Genomic DNA, 16945 nt, shown 5'->3' with positions numbered 1-16945 from the left:
GCTGCGTGCCGGGCGCGCCCCGCTCCGCTCCGCTCCGCACCGAGTGCCGCCGCTCCCCGCGCCGCCAGCCCCCTCCCCTCCGCGGCGGGGCTGGCCAGCGTCTCCGGGCAACGCCAGCACCGCCCCGCACCGCCCTCCGCACCCTCCGGGCCCGGCACGGCCCCGCTGCCGCAGCGACATCGGTCAGGCACAGCCCCGGGCCGGGCCGGGCCGAGCGGGACCCGCCGGGGCAGCGCCCGGGCACCGCATCCATCCCCGCTGCCCGGGACTTGTCCTCCGGGCGGCCCAAACTGCTGCAGTCCCTGCGATCTATGGACCGGACAGGAGTTTAGTGGCTGAGCATCCCCCGTGCCGAGGGCAAGCCCGCAGGAGAGGAGCGCTGATGGTGAGGAAGGAGGGGGTCCCAGTCCCCCAAAGTCTCCCCACTCCCACGGCAGAAAGCAGGATCTTGCCTCCGGTTCCCCAATTTATCAAAGCCTTCCTGTCCTTTATGCAATCTATCAGGCCAAATAGATAGATTTGTTATAGATAGACCCTGCACAGGCAATATGGGTCCTCAACTGCAGGTGCTATTTAGCCTAAAGCACTACACTAAATTACATTTGTCATTTTTATTCCAATTGATACAAATGCACAGAGTTCTACATAAATCTTTTTTCCCCCCTTCATTTTATTAAAAGAATTTTTCTGTTGTATTCTGCACCAGTGAGGCCTTAGAGGTTAATTGTATTAAAGACAAGAAACATTTGCCTTATTCATTACTCATCCAGTCACAAAATGTTCTTGTGCAAAAGGAAGAGATAACTAGAAGTATCAAGAGATTTCTCTTTGAAGATGCCATTTCATCTCTTTTGTAAATAAAATTACCTCACTCTTGTATGTTTCTCCTCAAGCCATGTCCTCAGCCCAAGTTTCATACATCTTTTTAAAACCTATCAGCAATGATGAACAGATGCTATTGTGCCTTCCACAGGAGTGTTTCAAAAGCTTGTTGAGAATCTTAATTACTCATCACCCTAATTGTTCAGGTAAGAAAACTTAACACACCTGAAACTTGAAGGACTTTATCAAAGACACATGGGGATTGAGAGTCCTGCTATTTAAACACCATTTGGCAGCCTACCCCTAAAGAGAAGAAATACAGATAAAGCCATGAAGTCAAACCTCACACAGAGTTCAGGCAAAATTCCTTCGTTTTCCCTAGACAATCCTGTTAAACTATCAGTTTAAAACATCCAGATCCCTTAGTACTTTCCTCATGTCCAGTCTTACACTGTTGATGCACAACATGCAAAACTGCAAGACACAAGCTCAAACCAGAGAAAAAGCAACTATATAAAAATAGTAGAATTTACCTCGGAAATGAGGGCTAGAACTTGTTTCCTCTGAGTAAATCCCTCAGTAATCATAAAAAGTCCAGATACAAGAGCAAGTCCTGAAACTGCTGCAAAGTGCCTGTGTATTTTTATTAACACAAAGTTTTTCAACAACAAAATATTAGGCTTTCACCTTAAAAATTTACATCTCACTCCAGTCAGCCTGCGAGCAAAGCACCTAAATTGAACCAAACCAGCAATACCTTCTTACATGCTTTGCCCCACAGGCTTGTGTACAAATCCTGAAAGGTTCAGTGACAGACAAGCAAAACAGTGAATAGTCCTTGCTGGAGTGGAACAAAAGCATGTTCCAGTAATCAGAGATTATCTTTACAGCAGCCTTGCAAAATAATCATGTTGGTAACAACCCCAAGGCAAAAACTTCTTGTTTATTTTTAAGCAAAGACTGGTAGCATGAAAAAGCATTCAGCTGAAAGGAATTAGTGACACCTGATGGGTGGAATTTTTCCAGCCTCTTTCAAAAATTTCTAGTCTCAAGTAGCCAAAAATTACCTTACATCTAATCAACCTTCAATCACTGACAACCATATAACCAATTCTCAGAGCAGAAAGGTCCCCAAACACCTGTTCCAGCCAGTCCCACCATCCCTCAGCCCATCAAAACCTTCACAGATTCCTGTGACAATCTTCAGATCTACAGTGAAAGACCAAAGCCCCCAATTCCAAGGAACCACAGGGAGATGGGAGAGAAAAGCATTGCCAGTGTCTCCACAGCAGCAAGGAATTTCTTCAATAAAAGTGGCACAAAGGGAGGGAATAAAAACAGTCACTACCAATCTGATCCAAAACTCTCTCCTGGCCCAAAATCCAGCAGCTGATTTAATGCTGAGGTTATAAGGAAAGGACACCGAGTGCTTACAAGAATTTAATTCTGTGAAGAGCCCCAATACAATCAGACAGCACCTTGTCAATCTCCACAGTCTCTGCAGAAGCCTGAAAGGCCACTCTTCACCTCCCAAAAACCCAGCAGAAAGCAAATGGCATCAAACTGGGAAAAATCCTTCTAGTTCTGCAAGGCAAACTGCAAGAGTTGTGAATCACTGGATCATCCAGCCTGAATACAGTGCAAACAACAATTCAGGAAGACTTTACTCCCCTGCACATACCTGTTTCCAGGTATATACCAATGTTCAGGCTCCAGAGACCTATATCAAGAAATTCCTATCTTTAGCAGCTCTTGTTTAGTTGCATAATCTCTTCCTTGAAATTATTCATCAACTTCCTTCAGAAATCTTCTTCAAAAATCTTCCTCCAAAAAAGGTTTCAGCATTGAAGAGCTGGGAAAGGTGTAAATATAACACTGCATTTACAGAAGATTCTAAAGCTACATCTTCGCAGCCTAAATTATTTTTCGTTGTTTTTTTAGAGATACAGATATTTCGATAAAAATATATGTTGATATATATATATAAAAACATATTTATTTTTAATGCATATATATTAAGTTATATATTTATCTTTGAGTGACCAAACTGATCTCACCCTGAAGCTGGTCCTGCTTTGAGTGTTCTTTGAACCAGACTATTTCCAGGAGTCCCTTCTAAATAAACTTCTTTTGTCATCTTAATTAAGTAGATACTCAGATAGATCTGTATTTAGACCATATGTTTTCTTGGAAAAGGTTCTCTAAGAATATTAATGTAAGAAAAGCAATATATAGGGTATCTGCTGGAATAGCTGCCTTGGTAGCACAAAGTGCAGTCACTTGGGGGTGGTACTCAGGTACTGCCTCCCAAGGGACCTGGAGATGGAGGTGCCTGAGCAGAGGAGACCTGAGGGTATATCTGCTGCCCTGCTGCTGCTAGAATTCAGTAACAAACCCAAATCAGCAGCTACAATTTACCTACTGCAGCAGCTCACAGGAACACAAGTTCTCACAAGGATGCTCTGGGAGACCTCCTAGGTAAGGACCTTCCCAGGGCTGGACCCAGGGATGCTCTGGCAGTGAGAGAGCCCCACCGGCGGGCTGTGTTCTGAAGGGTGTGACTGGGAGAGCAGGGCAGGAGCAGCCAGGCCAGCATTCCCCGGGATGAGCATTCCTGTGGATGCCAGCACTCCTGTGGATGCCAGCACTCTCCGGGATGTGCATTCCTGTGGATGCCAGCATTCCCTCAGGATGAGCATTCCTGTGGATGCCAGCACTCCCCGGGATGAGCACTCCCCGGGATGAGCATTCCGGTGGATGCTGCAGCAGCACCAGCCTGTCCAGCGGCGCTCAGGGCTGTTGCCCTCTGCTGGCACACATCCCACTCCTGAGCTCCTGCAGACCAGCAAAATCTGCCTTCAGAACATTATTTTCCTTTACTCTTTTGTACAAATCACAATTCCTACAAACAGTGGGTTTATTGCAACAATTTTACAATAACATTACCACCTTTAGGGCAACAACCCCTGACCATCTTCACCCCCATCTGTGATTCCTGGGGCATGAGCCATTCCACTGCTCACCTACCCAGCAGTTACCCACCAGCTGAAAATGTTCTCCCTGCTGCCCTCCTGACTCTTTCCTGGAGCATCAGTCACGGATGTCACTGCAGTCACCTGTGTCAGAGGCACACACTTCCTGCCCTGCAGTCACATTACATATTTCTCAGAAATTTGCAGGAAGATTTTCAGATTGATTTTATTGTTTAGAATTTAGTGCTCAAAATGAAAAGAAAATCAGGAAGAAGGCTGTAAAAACAACTCTTGTGGGCACTGGAACAAAGGCAAAGGTTGCCTAAATCTACCAAGTCTCTCTGCCTCCATAGAGTCTGCACCTACTGAGTGTACAGTTCTTGCCACGGGCTCAGAAAAAAGTAACAAACTTAACAAACTTTTTCTTCAGAAAAAGACTGAACTTGAGAAAAATTTAGGCTGTGGACCAAAAAGTGGGATTATTTTTACCAACATTTTTTTTAATTAGATATCATTTTAATGTGATTCTTCATCTTTAAAATCCAACCCTTAATGCTTCCTTATTACCTTCTGTAATAAGGGGAAATTATCCATATGCTTCATAAAGATGTATGGCTTAATTAATATTTGTATACTATAACTTAGAGAGAACAGCATAAACAAAGCCATTCCCATTTAGGATCTCAACACCATAACCCAAGTCTCTTGTTACTCTTATTCCCTGCACACTCATTTGTCTTGCTCTCTTCTTGGAATTATTTAAAACATTTCATTTCTTGCTCTTTGCAAAAGCCAAGAAACACAGCCCACCACCCTCATATTGTAACATAATGTGCTGCAACATCAACACAAATGAGTGAAACCCACAGATGTCATACACAAAAGTTTAGACAGGATTGTTTCTGCAGGCACATTATTTTACCAGAACAGAAAAACCTGTTTCAGGCAGCATATCTTCCTCACAGGTAACTGACCTTCATTATCTTGCCTGGTATTTTCTGGACAAACCTCTTTTTCTGTTCAATATTCCATAGTTTATTCAGAGTGGGAACTGTATGTCAGGGGCTCAGCTCAGGTTTCTGTTCACTTACTCGACTTTTGTGGTGTGCTTTTCAGGGCTCAGCTTTCCCATCCTCTCATTCACACAGAAGTGCACCCTGTGAAAGAAAAAAAACCACACTTTAGAAAGGCATTAGAGAGTGTGTGGCATCAGCTCATTGCAACACTTTTGGCACAGAGCAGCTCCAGCAATAAAACAAGCCCAGCTCTTCCTTCTGAAGGTGATGTTTCCCAACTCCCTCTCATCTGACTCCCCAATATATCAAAAACAAGAGCTCCCCATTGCCACCACCTACACCCCAAGCCACTGTAACATTTCCAAAACACACTGGTGCTGATTCACCACCAAGCTCACGCCTCGAAGATTTAAAAGTAAAACTGATACCACACAGAGGAAGTTGAGGTTTTAACTGGTCCTGGGTGAGTAAAAGAAAATTCCCATAACATCTAAATGATGTCGTTTGAGAAAAAAATAATTTGCCTGCATTTAAGACTGCTGAAAGGAATGGAGGGATGGGCCTAGAGGGAAAAGGCACAGTGACTGCAAGGGCTGCAGCTCCTTGTGCTGCTGGGGATTTCTCTTTTTCAGGAGGACACTCCTCCATGAAAGTAACAGGAGAAAGGTGGCACTACCCTGGCAGAATGCAGCTGCTAACCACCCTGTGCAAGAGCATGAGCAACGACCACTCCAAACATCCAGCAGTGATCTTGGGGGAGAAGTCCTGACCTTGCAATCAGGACTCAAAGGAGCCCCTTCCAATAAACAGAGCATCATTATTACAGTGGTGGAAAGAAAACAAACAACTCCAAATGAAATTTCACAGTGATGGACTTTGGCCAAATTTGTTACCCAGTAAACTTAAAAGATTACTAAAACCTAAAGAGGTACTAAATAAGCACAAGGAGAGAACTGGGGATTTAGCATCAGCAATCTTTCACAATGCTGTGACCCAGCCCAGGGAGAGCCAGTGAGCCTGAAACCAGAGGACAGCTCTTCTGAGGAGGGAGGGGATCTGGAGGATGAAATTGGAGTAAAGTATTTCAAAACACAGCTGATAGTGCTGTGCTTGCATACAATAACAAGGTAAGCACAGCCTCCCCCAGGGCCATGCCCTGCCCATGCTGCCATTTGTTCATCAGGGTGTGTGGTTGGGAGAGGGAGGCTTCCCACTGCAGCTGGGTTAGCGTGCAGTACAGAAAACAATTATTGATCCACAGAGAAAAAGTAAAAAGCACATCAACTTCCAGTCCCAAAGTACTTGTGCATTTTACCTAGCACTGCTTTAATCCACACCTGTGCTGCAAACAGGTTCAGCATTCCTGAACTTTGTCAGTCACATGAGTGACTGCACTCATGCTTCCCTCCCCTCAGGGTTCTGTAGAAAGCAAATTTTCTAACAAAAGAGGGAAAGTCCATTGTAAAGCTACAGAAAGCAACAAAAATTACAGAAATGACAGAAGAGACTGACATGGTACTCATCTTTTATATTGACTAGATTACAGACTGACAGTGTGTTTTCAGATGTGTGCCTTTGCATGTCTTTAAATTCAAAGAGCATTCCCAGGAGAACAGGGCTTCTCTGAGACAAACCAGTTGGCAATTCCATGGTACAAAGTAGCATTTGAACAAATTATGTACTTTCACATTCGTCAGCTCATTTTGCTTCTAAGGAATTTTTCTGCAATGTTAATCAGTGATTGGTACTTTGATGGTGGTGAGCAAATGTGCATCTTGACATATTTCCAGCCAGAAATGTAATTCCCTTCTAAATTGGCATAGATTCCTCACTGCATTACTCATGAAAAGAGGTATTTATAGTAGTTTGATGAATATAATATGCACCAAAATTGTACACAGCTCAACAGAACCCAATTTAATTTTTTTTAAAAAAGAAGAGCTATTCTTTCAAATCTGTGTACTTTCCATCTGCGAAAGCAGTTGGGAATGAAACCCTAAGCATCATGCTAAGAGGGTTAATATCCAGATGCCTCAGACAGATGGCATTATTAGTCTGCCTGGGCTTGACATCTAGTTTTCCAAGTTAAGGAGCTTTGGTTCCTTGGATGGCTGACAATCTGAGAATAGCTCTGCTCTAAGCCTCAGTTTACTGTAACAACAACAGGCAACATTGCAGCTTTGCCTCAAAGACTTTTAGCAAAAAGAAGTTACACCAAGATTAACCACACTCAGAATATACTTGAAAAAATGCTGTTGCAGCTTTAGGTTAGGACTCCTACTGGCAAAGGCTGAACCACAGAGAACAGAACTTGAATTTTGGGTTTTAAGCTGGCTGTTTTTTTTTTTGCTACAGCCTAGACCTGAACTGTACCATCTTTTTAACTGTTCAGTCTACCCAGCAGGTAATACAGGAAACAGAAAAATCTGAAGAATTTCTCTCTTCTGCAGTGAACTACAGCTTTACAGCTGTTGTTCCCTCTGAGTTCCCACTACCCATTTTCCCAGAGAGATGTTTTTAAGGGGAATATAGATTTTATAGGATTAAAACACTGAGAGCCATATGAACAAGAGGTATCAGTTCAAAAGTGACTATTTCCACCCATTTATATATAATAAAAATTGGTGAGACTTCTAGGAGCAGAGAAGGTAAAAAGACTAGGATTTGTCAAAGTGAACGGCAACAAGAAAAGCACACAACGTCATCACCCCCTTAAAAGTCCTCATATACAGGTAAATATACAAAATTCCCAGGAAAACATACATAGCAGATAGACTTTCATCTTGTAATGAGAAATACACATCTGACACTCATCAATAGTACTGCTTACATTACAGCACAAATAAATACTCATTAAAGGTAAGTGGAAGTAGAGGTAACATCTGTGTGTCTGTATAAATGCACATTCCAGAAATAACAGAGCAGTAATGCTTCAACAGGAGACCAAAAAAATGCCCATCAACAAAAGCAAAAGTGCCTGTTCAGGCTAGCTCAGAACTCCTTGTGGTGTGCTTGCATTGTGAAATACATTTTCAAGTGAATCAGGGATACAACTGTTTTATTCATTAAGAAATACAAAAATAACAACCAGAAAACTCCTTTTTAAGGGACACATACACCAGATCACAGAATCAGTTATGCAAAACACGTTAAATAACCCATTGTTTTGTAAAGTATGCCTCTGGCTAGTGTGAAAGACTGAAAATTGGGTGTTACACTTTTAATCACCTAATATTAATCCAAGGTATTACCCATATAGAGTTGGAAAAACCACTGAAAATGCCTTTTTCCAAATACCTCAGAAAGTAAAGGTCTGTAACAATGTAAAGCACATAAATGTGGTATAAACTGTTGGATTACATGATAAACTAATCCATAGTAGCTACAACAGGTCAAACAATCCTAATCTAAAGGTTTGAATGAACTGCCTTCTATCAGGAACCCAGCCCTGTGACAGACTGTAGGAGCAAAACCCCATTCTCACAGAACACCTCGTGTTTTGTTCACTGTGTGCACATCAGAGGGGTGTCCTTCAGGCCATTTGTTAGGGATTAATTAACAATGTAATGATTTAAACCAAGCTTTTTCATTTCAGAATAAACATTCTGAGGCATGCAGAGAAAGGAAGCTGCTCTCTTTTCACACTCAGATGGGAGCTTGAGGTCCTCAGCACCACTCAGAGCCTTTCTGGCAGCAGTGGCAATGCCATGCTGGGATGGCAGTATCAGCTGGCAGAGCAGGGTAATAAAACACTTTTCTGACCTACACCATCCAATTAGACCTTCCAATGCCAAATGAAAGCAAAATTTGCTTTACAGAGATCTCAGCTGAGGGTGGGGGGGAGGAGGACACCATAAAGCATTTGAGAACTTTACATTTTTAGCCATTTTAAGTATTTCTGCTTCACAGGTCGTTAAGTCCAGATGTGCAGAGTATCTGGCAGGGTTCAGACACACCTCCTGTCAGTGCCACCTCCCCACAGGGCGGAGCTCCTGGGAGCAGCACGGGACTGCCAGAGCCAGAACTGGAGCCTGGACTGCAGCTATTGTAAATTCAACACAAAAGCTTGCCCAGCCCTGGAGGGTAAGGATTGTTACGCTACAGGAGCCTGCAGGACACGACACAGCTTTTATTTTGTGTGTGACTCCATCAGTGACCCACAGAGATTTACTGCCATGGAAGCTGTCTGAGCTGTCAGCACTGCTCTAAACCACCTTTCCAGCACCTGATGTTACAACAAACACGTGGGAGGTACTTGCACAGCCTTGTGCAAGTATCTCTGCACTCCATGTACAGGTGTTTAGCATGTTTCTTTTTAATGCAGTAGTAGTCAGTATTATGAAAGTTTAAGTTAGGCTAGTTTTATTAGCCAAATAAAATTTACAAGTCAAGAACAAATTATATTTTAGAGCAGACATGAACACCCATTACTATTAAAAAATTGTATGTACATCACAACACAGAGTTCAGTGACACTGTAGCCTGGAAAGTTTGGTTTTGGGAATTCCATTTTGGTCATGCAGATTACAAAAATAAAAGGACATCTGTGTTTTAAGAAAACTACCACGTTTTTACTTTATTAAATGCTGAAAGCAAACTAATTGCTCTTATTTTCTATTTCTCACAGGTGACATCAAAACAAAGGAGCATTTCATCCTGAACAGAAGGCCATTAAGATTATTTCAGACATAGGAACTTCAGAACTCAACTACAAACTAAGGAAAGCAAAGTTACTTTTTTTCTATCTTTGTGACCTTCCTAAAGCAACTGTGAAGTCACAAACTTATTTACATGCCAGCCACACACCTCATTTCAGCTCAGTTCTTCCTATGCACCTCTATGCACACCCAGGGCTCAGAAAATCATTAAATACCTTTAAACACATGAACAAAGCTTTATCAACAAATCACTGTCCTAGAAACAGGTTTATATTCCAAGAGTCTTGAAGTCACAGTGTCTTTAATGCCACCCAACAGAGATCTGCACTGTTCTGTACTCCTGGTACACCCTGGCATTGCTGCCCCTCACAGGATCCTCTCCAATGGCACCTGCAGGGTCACAACCACTCACACCAGGGGTCACAGAGCAGGTGCCACCTACTCAAGCCACATGCTTAAACAGGTGACAGTCTCCTGAGGGTGACACTAGGCTGCCCACTCCCTAATCCATGTGTGATTTTTGGGATCAGCTCTTTGTCCCAGCAGACTTTAGTCTCACAAGGACTATTGCACACAGGTAACAGCACATTTCAGCACAGCACTTCCCAAATCCTCAGATTTCACAAAGTCACTTTTTTTAAAACCTACTTGTTCCTAGTATCAACATATTCTGTCACAGCACATAACATGAAAATACCATAAAGCTACAGCTGGTGCATAAACCTTTAACTTCCTAAATCAAATGACAAGACACATCACAAAAGTGAATTTAACCATTTCTCTGCAAGCCAGGCTGTTCCTTCATAGGGTTAAGGCAACAACACTGCAAAGGACTAAATCATACCCCCAAACTAGAACTAACACACAACCCAGAACTCTGCTGCTCATTTCAGCTAAGAACATGAAAACTGTGCTTCAAATGAAGTTCAAGGATGACTGTCCAACATGGTTGTAAAGTGCAAAGGTACAGAAAAAGCCTTCAATGATATAAAACCACCTGAAGGTGTGCACAGGCAAGAGCTGGCACTTGCAGTGTGTTACAAACTCAGACTCTGAAACTTGACTTACAACAATGTATAAGAGATGCTGGTGCACAACAGTGACTAAGAGGCTTTTGAGATAGAAAAATTACAGTATAATTGCAAACAGCAAGTTATTTGGAACCTATTCATTCATAAAAGCTCAGCTAAGCCAAAGAAAGCCAGTCTCCATAAGAGCCACAAACAACCACAATCAGGAGGAAACAGCTCAGTTTAAATCCTGATGATACCAAGAGGTTGCCCTGTTTAAGCTCACAAAGGCAATTAAGGTGATGCAGTTTCACTAATAATAACAACAAAGCTCATTTCAATTTAAATCATCAAGTTAGACTGGTAACAAATAGTAACAATACCTTGAAATTTCATTGGAAATTCTTCAGCCCAGAAGCACCAAGCCCTACACATTTAACTTTGCACTGGAACCAGTGGGAATTATTTGCCTAATATCTTGCATATCTGGAGGAAAGCAAAAAGCAGCTTTTAAGATACAGCCCCATGAAACATCAGCATTCTAAGAGCTTAGAAACCTGAAGTCAACATAACTTTGTACTTTTTAAATGCATGCCCTACATCATATATACTCTCACTCAAGCATATAAGGAATTCAAATCTTTTATTTGATATCCATAAACCCATAAACGTTGCTATTCTATATTTCTATGCAGGAAGGCAGTTTTCCCCTAAAACATTAAGCTTTTTAATAAACAACAAACTTGAATTCTATTGCGTGAAAGGGCTACAAATATACATTTTTTAATCAAGCAGACTACACAGATATCTTTGCTTTACAACTGGCACCTATGTTAGTGGTACACTTGCTGGCTCACTTCTCAGAGCTCTTTGCCCAGTTTAGATCACCACTTTCTGAAATACGGGCAAACTGCAATTATTGTTTGTTCAATTATGTGCTGAGGCAGGTATTGCAAATCCATTCCTTCCCCCTCCCAGCCAACCAGCAGTCAGGGACTCCATCTTTATTCACATGCAGATGTCACTGCACTCTACACCAGTCATCTAGTGGCATAAAATAACTTTCCAAAGTCTGGTAGAATGGTCAGCAAGCCAGTTTTACTCCTGCTTTAAGGAAGCCCCAGCACGGGGCTGCCATGCTGACAGCAGATGGAGCTGCGAGGGTTCTCAGGAACTTGCAGGGAGGACAAGAGTTCCGAGTGAAATCTGTTAACCCGGGGCTAGGAAAACAAGTACACCTTTAATAGAAGGGATAAATGTCGACCCTTTCCTGGAAGGAATCACACACAAGACAAACCAAGGACTTGAAAACTAAGCAATAAGAAATTCTGAACATTTTATATGAATGAAGCACATGCTTAACACAAACTATTTCTTCAAAACTACACAGTACATACGTTGATGGAAAAGTCCTATAGAAAAAATTGACCAACCATGTCAGCACGTCAAACTGCCTAGTACAAGATGGTGGATGCACACAAACTCCCAAAGTGAGAACGAGTATTTAAAAAACAGACCACATCCACGGATTAGTACTTCAAAAATTTCTCTGTCGAGTGTTTGAAAGCCACTAGCAAAAAAGTCAGTTAGGACCTTTACTGGCAACAAAATATTTACTACTCTAAGTACACAGAGATTTTAAAGCAGAGGAACACTTGCTTCAAACCTAGAAAAGCCTTAAAACCGTACGGAATTGATCCTAGGAAAAAAAATTAGACGTGTAAAGGTCAATGAACACAATGATTTATTTAAAAAATAAAAAACGTAAAAACCATTTTTTCTTCCTTTACAGAAATGTTAAAAGTCAGTCATGGGATCCGAGTAGCTTTTGTAGAAAAAAACGTAGTATCCAGGCATCGAGTCCTTACAACAAAGGAACTTCCCCCCAACCCTCCCCAGTATTTACTCCAGATCAGCAAGACACTTCCCACCCCGCACCCCCCAAAAAACAAATTATAACAAGACATTTTTCGTTGCTAGTATAAAAACGACCAAGGTCCAAGTAATAATAAAAAAATAGAGTCCATCAATGACTGTAACACAAAATATGTGTATGTGGGGCCCAGTCCATCTTCAGAGAGAACGAAGTGGCACAGGCAGCAGAGGCGACCCTCAGGGGGCATTTAGGAGCCGCTCCCACAGCAGGGAGGCATTTAAAAGGAGCTGCCCTTCGGCGAATGAGGGGAGAAACCATTTGGAAGCTGCCCCGTATCGAAAGGAGGGCTCTGCACGCCCCCCCATCAATGGGTATGGGCGCTCCAGCTCAGAAAGAGCCGCCCCCGTAGCCTCCCCCACCATAGCCTCCTCTGTACGGTCCACTGTTACTGCGGCCCCCCCAGTTGCCGCCCCCTCCTCCACCTCCTCCGCCGCTCTTCATGGGGCCGTAGGAGGACTGGTGCTGGCTGTAGCTGCCGAACCCGCCGTACCCGTTGCCGTAGTCTCCGCCTCCCCCTCCGCCGCCGCCTCCGTAGGAACCGCTGCCATAGGAGCCGTACCCGCCGCCTCCTCCCCCGCCGTAGCCGCCGTAGCTGTTGTAGCCGCCGCCTCCTTTGGACAGCCCGTTGTGATCCCGGTTGCCGGAGCCGCCGCCGCCCCGACCCCTTCCTCCTCTACCTCCCCGGGAGGGCCTGGAGGAGCCGCCGCCTCCCCCGCCCGCCTGGATGTCCTCCTTGGGCACGGCCTTCTTGACCTCCACTCGGTGGCCCTGGATCGGGTGGAACTTGACCACGGCCGCCTTATCGGCGGCGTCGTGGTTCTGGAAGTAGACGAAACCGAAGCCGCGCTTTTTCCCGCTCTGTTTGTCGGCGATGATCTCGGCCTTCTCCACGGGGCCGAACTGGCTGAAGTGCTGCACCAGGTCCCCTTCGCCCACGTCCCCTTTGAGGCCGCCCACGAAGAGCTTCTTCACCTTGGCGTGAGCGCCGGGCTTGGCCGAGTCCTCCCGGGACACGGCCCGCTTCAGCTCCACCGCGTTCCCGTCCACCGCGTGGGGGGACGCGGCCATGGCGGCGTCCGCCTCCTCCACCGCCGAGTAGGTGACGAAGCCGAAGCACCGGGAGCGCTTGGTCTGCGGGTTCAGCACGACCACGCAGTCGGTGAGGGTCCCGTAGGCCGCGAAGTGCTCCCGCAGCCCGGCCTCCGTGGTCTGCACGTTCAGCCCGCCGATGAACAGCTTGCACAGCTGCGAGTTCTCCATGCTGCCTCCGGGGCCGCGCCTGGGCCTGGCGCCGAGACTCCTCCTCCTGTTCGGGGGCAGCTCCGGAGGTTTTTTCCCCTCCTGCTCCGTCTTGCCGCTTCTTCCCCCTGCGAGCAACGGGACCTCACGGCTGCGGCGGCCGCCGGGGGTAGCTGCCTCGGCGCGGCCCGGCGCCTCCGCTCCGCCTCACCTGACCGGCAGCACAGTCGGGCCGTCCCCGGTGCCGCCGCTCCCCCGGAAAGGCGGGCGGGGGTGGGCGCGAACACAGGCGCGCACAAAATGGCGGCAGCAGCTTCTCGGGAGCGCGGCCGGCGACTGGTGCCCACACAAAGGGGCCGCCGGGAGCCCCGCCCCCCGCGCCTTCCTCCCCCGCCGTGGCAGCCAATGAGAGCGATGCGGCGTCTGCGCGCGCCACTCACCTTTAAGGGGCGTGGCTTAAGCAGCGATGGACGTGTGCAGCAACCAATGAAAGTGCGCGACCTCCGCAAAAGTCCCGGGGTTCGCCGATGACGGACGCGTCGGAAAGCCAATAGGGACGCGGGACGCGTTCCGCGCGCGCCGGGCTGGGGGGCGGGGCGTGCTGCGTTAATGCGCCGGGCCCGCGGCCGGCAGCCAATAGGACGCCGCCTCCGACCCGGCGCGCGCTCCCTCCCGGTTGGGCCCGCCCCGGGGGGCGGGGCAGCGAGCGGGGGGCGGGGCGCGCGGGAGCGTTTGAACCGCGGGGACCGTTGGGCGCCCCCCGCGCGCGCCCCCAATGGCGGAGCCCGCCAGGGGCTCGGGGCCTCCCCTCAGAGCGCGGCGAGAGCCCCGGGGCGCTGCTGGCCCGAGCTCCAGCCACGGCACATGGACCCATCCGGACGGCTCTGGGGTGTCCCCAGGGAGGCAGACTCAACACCCCATCTGTCCCAGCACTCGTCACTGCTCTGTAAACAAGTGCCTCACGTTCATTGAAACTCTCTGTGCATCCATTTCTGCCGCTGCCTCGTGTTGCCGTGGCTGGCACCGTGAGGCGGAGCTCGGCCAGCGCCTCTGGGCACCGCCCCTGGGGACACGGACGCTGCTGGTACCCGCTGGGCACGGCCCCGGCCGGGCTCCGCCTCCGCCCCGGTGCCCACACCTCACCCTGCCCTCCCCGGGCTTTAAACATCTGGGCCGCCGCCCTGCTCACCCTGTCCTTGCCTTCCCTAACCCTCCGGACTGCCCTCCTCAGGATTTAACTCTCCGCTCCCGTGCCCACACCTCACCACGCCCTCGCCTTCCCCAGCCCTCCCCGGGGTTTAACCCTGCGCTCCGCCTTGCTTCTGTCTGCTCCTGGCGGCCGCGGCTCTTCCCTCGTCTGTGTCCCCCGTCCCCTTGGCAGCCCGCTCCCAACGGGGCAGGATGGCAGGAACAGCCTCAAGGTGTGCCAGAGAAGGTTTAGGTTGGATATAAAGGAAGAATTCTTCATGGAAAGCGCTGTCCAGCCCTGGCACAGCTGCCCAGGGCAGTGGTGGAGTCGCGTCTCCGCAGGGATTTAAAAGGCAGCGCGGATGTAGCGCTTGGGTCACGGTGCAGGGGTGGCTTTGGCAGTGCTGAAGGAATCCGATGATCTTGAAGGGCTTTCCCAACCTAAACCTTTCTGTGATTCCTTCTCACTCACTATTCCTGCTACCGATTCCTCCCCTGCTTTCCCTTTCTCTTTCCAACCCTATCACAGCCTACTCAGCCTTAGATCTCTCCTTAGTTCTGAAAAGGAGGCATATTCTCAGAAAAACAATTAGAGCTTTTGAAGACTGTGCAAGCTCTGTGGAATGACAAATAATGAGATAATTTTCCTTTTTTTCCTCTTACTTTTATAGTGCATTAAACATTGCTGTCATGAAGACTGCAGCATTACTTTCAACTTAAGTGAATTTTTCATTAGAAAGATTTTTTTTTTTCGGTCTTGCAGCCACGAGGAGCTAAGAATGGCTGCTGTTTTGCATTAGGCACTGTCAGGATGTATACTCCAAGTTTCCTGAACTGATCCTGCCTTTTCCCATGTGCCAGCCTTGATGCTTCTGCAAACACACAGCGATCCACATAAGAGAACTGAGACAGGCATAAATGGTTTTATCACGACAAAGGACTTGGTTTTCAGCTGCTCCAGCTTTCTGAAACATTTTTTTATGTGACCTGCTGGTGCTGGCAGGAGGGAGGAAGCAGAACTGCAGCATCCCCTTGATGGGAATCAATTGGAAATGCTCCCTTGGAGACACAGACACAAGAGGAACATTGGTTAACCGCAGCCCCAGAGGAAATCCAGAGAAGCAGAACGTGCTTTTGTCTCACAGGCTATGATTATCATTGCCTGTAGCATTGGTACTTGCAATACAGAAATCTGATTTTACTCAGATTGGATTTTTTTATGTTATAGCCATGTGCATAGTAAGAGTAACCTATTAAATGCCTGTGTTTGACAGTCACAAGCAAATATGTTTAAATCTATTTATCTCCATGCATAAACTGACACTATCATTTCATGTAGTTTAAGAAAAGGGAATATCCCATAATGCCACTGAAATATTTGTGGCTTTAAAATAAACAAACACATCCTACTGTATTAAATAAAAATCTTCCCAGAGGCTGTCTGCAAGCTGAACATAAATTACAGGAAATACAAAACTATTTTGTGTACTAGTTATTGTAAGAGCTGTATGGCCCTTCCCAAGATAAATTAGTACGTGTCACCTGGAAAATAATCCATGAGAGTTTTATGGTCCTATAGTAATTGAGAGCAAAAAGGATGAAAAATAAATTATGGCCTCAAGAGATAACAAAGAAAACAAAGCTTGTGTTCAGGCACTTTCTCTCCCTGAAAGCAAGACAGGCAAGTAGGCCAAGAACAGATCAAAGAAAACAGTCACAGCTTGCATCAGGAGCAGATGAGGCTCTTTAAGATGTGAGAAAATCAGTAGGAAAACTCAGCTGCTGACTCAATTCAGGTGTAGCCCAAATTCTTCCTCTTCATTTACACTTTTAACTGGTTGGTAAATGAAAGGAAAACACCTTTAAGACATACATATCCATGTCCTGCAGGTGGAAACGTCTCCTCTGGAAATGCACAAAGGCCAGACTGCACTTGGCCTGGTGTCCTTCTGTCCTGCCGTGCCCCTGCCTTTCCCAGCTGCCAGAGTGAGCTCATGTTCATTCACACCTTCACTCAAAATCCTGCTCCAAGTTCAGTCCCTGCCTGGCAGGGCTGAGAGCCTGCTCACATCCCCCAGGCTCTGGGGCAGGCAGAACAGCCAGA

General features: G+C 46.5%; 1 protein-coding gene across 1 annotated transcript; it reads right to left on the bottom strand.

Moving 5' to 3' along the window:
* Positions 1-1441: 1441 nt before the first annotated feature.
* HNRNPA0 (heterogeneous nuclear ribonucleoprotein A0) lies at positions 1442-13994 on the bottom strand. The gene is made up of 3 exons (XM_058034821.1): positions 12905-13994; positions 4886-4951; positions 1442-2674 (listed from the first exon to the last, which is right to left on the bottom strand). The coding sequence occupies exons 1-3, from the start codon at positions 13672-13674 to the stop codon at positions 2635-2637; spliced, it is 876 nt and encodes a 291-aa protein (XP_057890804.1). The 5' UTR covers positions 13675-13994; the 3' UTR covers positions 1442-2634.
* Positions 13995-16945: the final 2951 nt, after the last annotated feature.

Source organism: Melospiza georgiana, chromosome 15, assembly GCF_028018845.1.
Source record: "Melospiza georgiana isolate bMelGeo1 chromosome 15, bMelGeo1.pri, whole genome shotgun sequence".
Taxonomy (NCBI): domain Eukaryota; kingdom Metazoa; phylum Chordata; class Aves; order Passeriformes; family Passerellidae; genus Melospiza; species Melospiza georgiana.
This window is presented reverse-complemented; position numbering and strand designations above follow the sequence as displayed.

Coding starts and splice junctions, on each gene's coding strand:
- HNRNPA0 (XM_058034821.1), bottom strand. CDS start 13,674: ATGGAGAACTCGCAGCTGTGCAAGCTGTTCATCGGCGGGCTGAACGTG. Junction 4,952..12,904: donor GGCGGAGACTACGGCAACGG/GTACGGCGGGTT, acceptor TTTCTTTCACAG/GGTGCACTTCTGTGTGAATG. Junction 2,675..4,885: donor AAGCACACCACAAAAGTCGA/GTAAGTGAACAG, acceptor CACCTTTCCCAG/CTCTTCAATGCTGAAACCTT.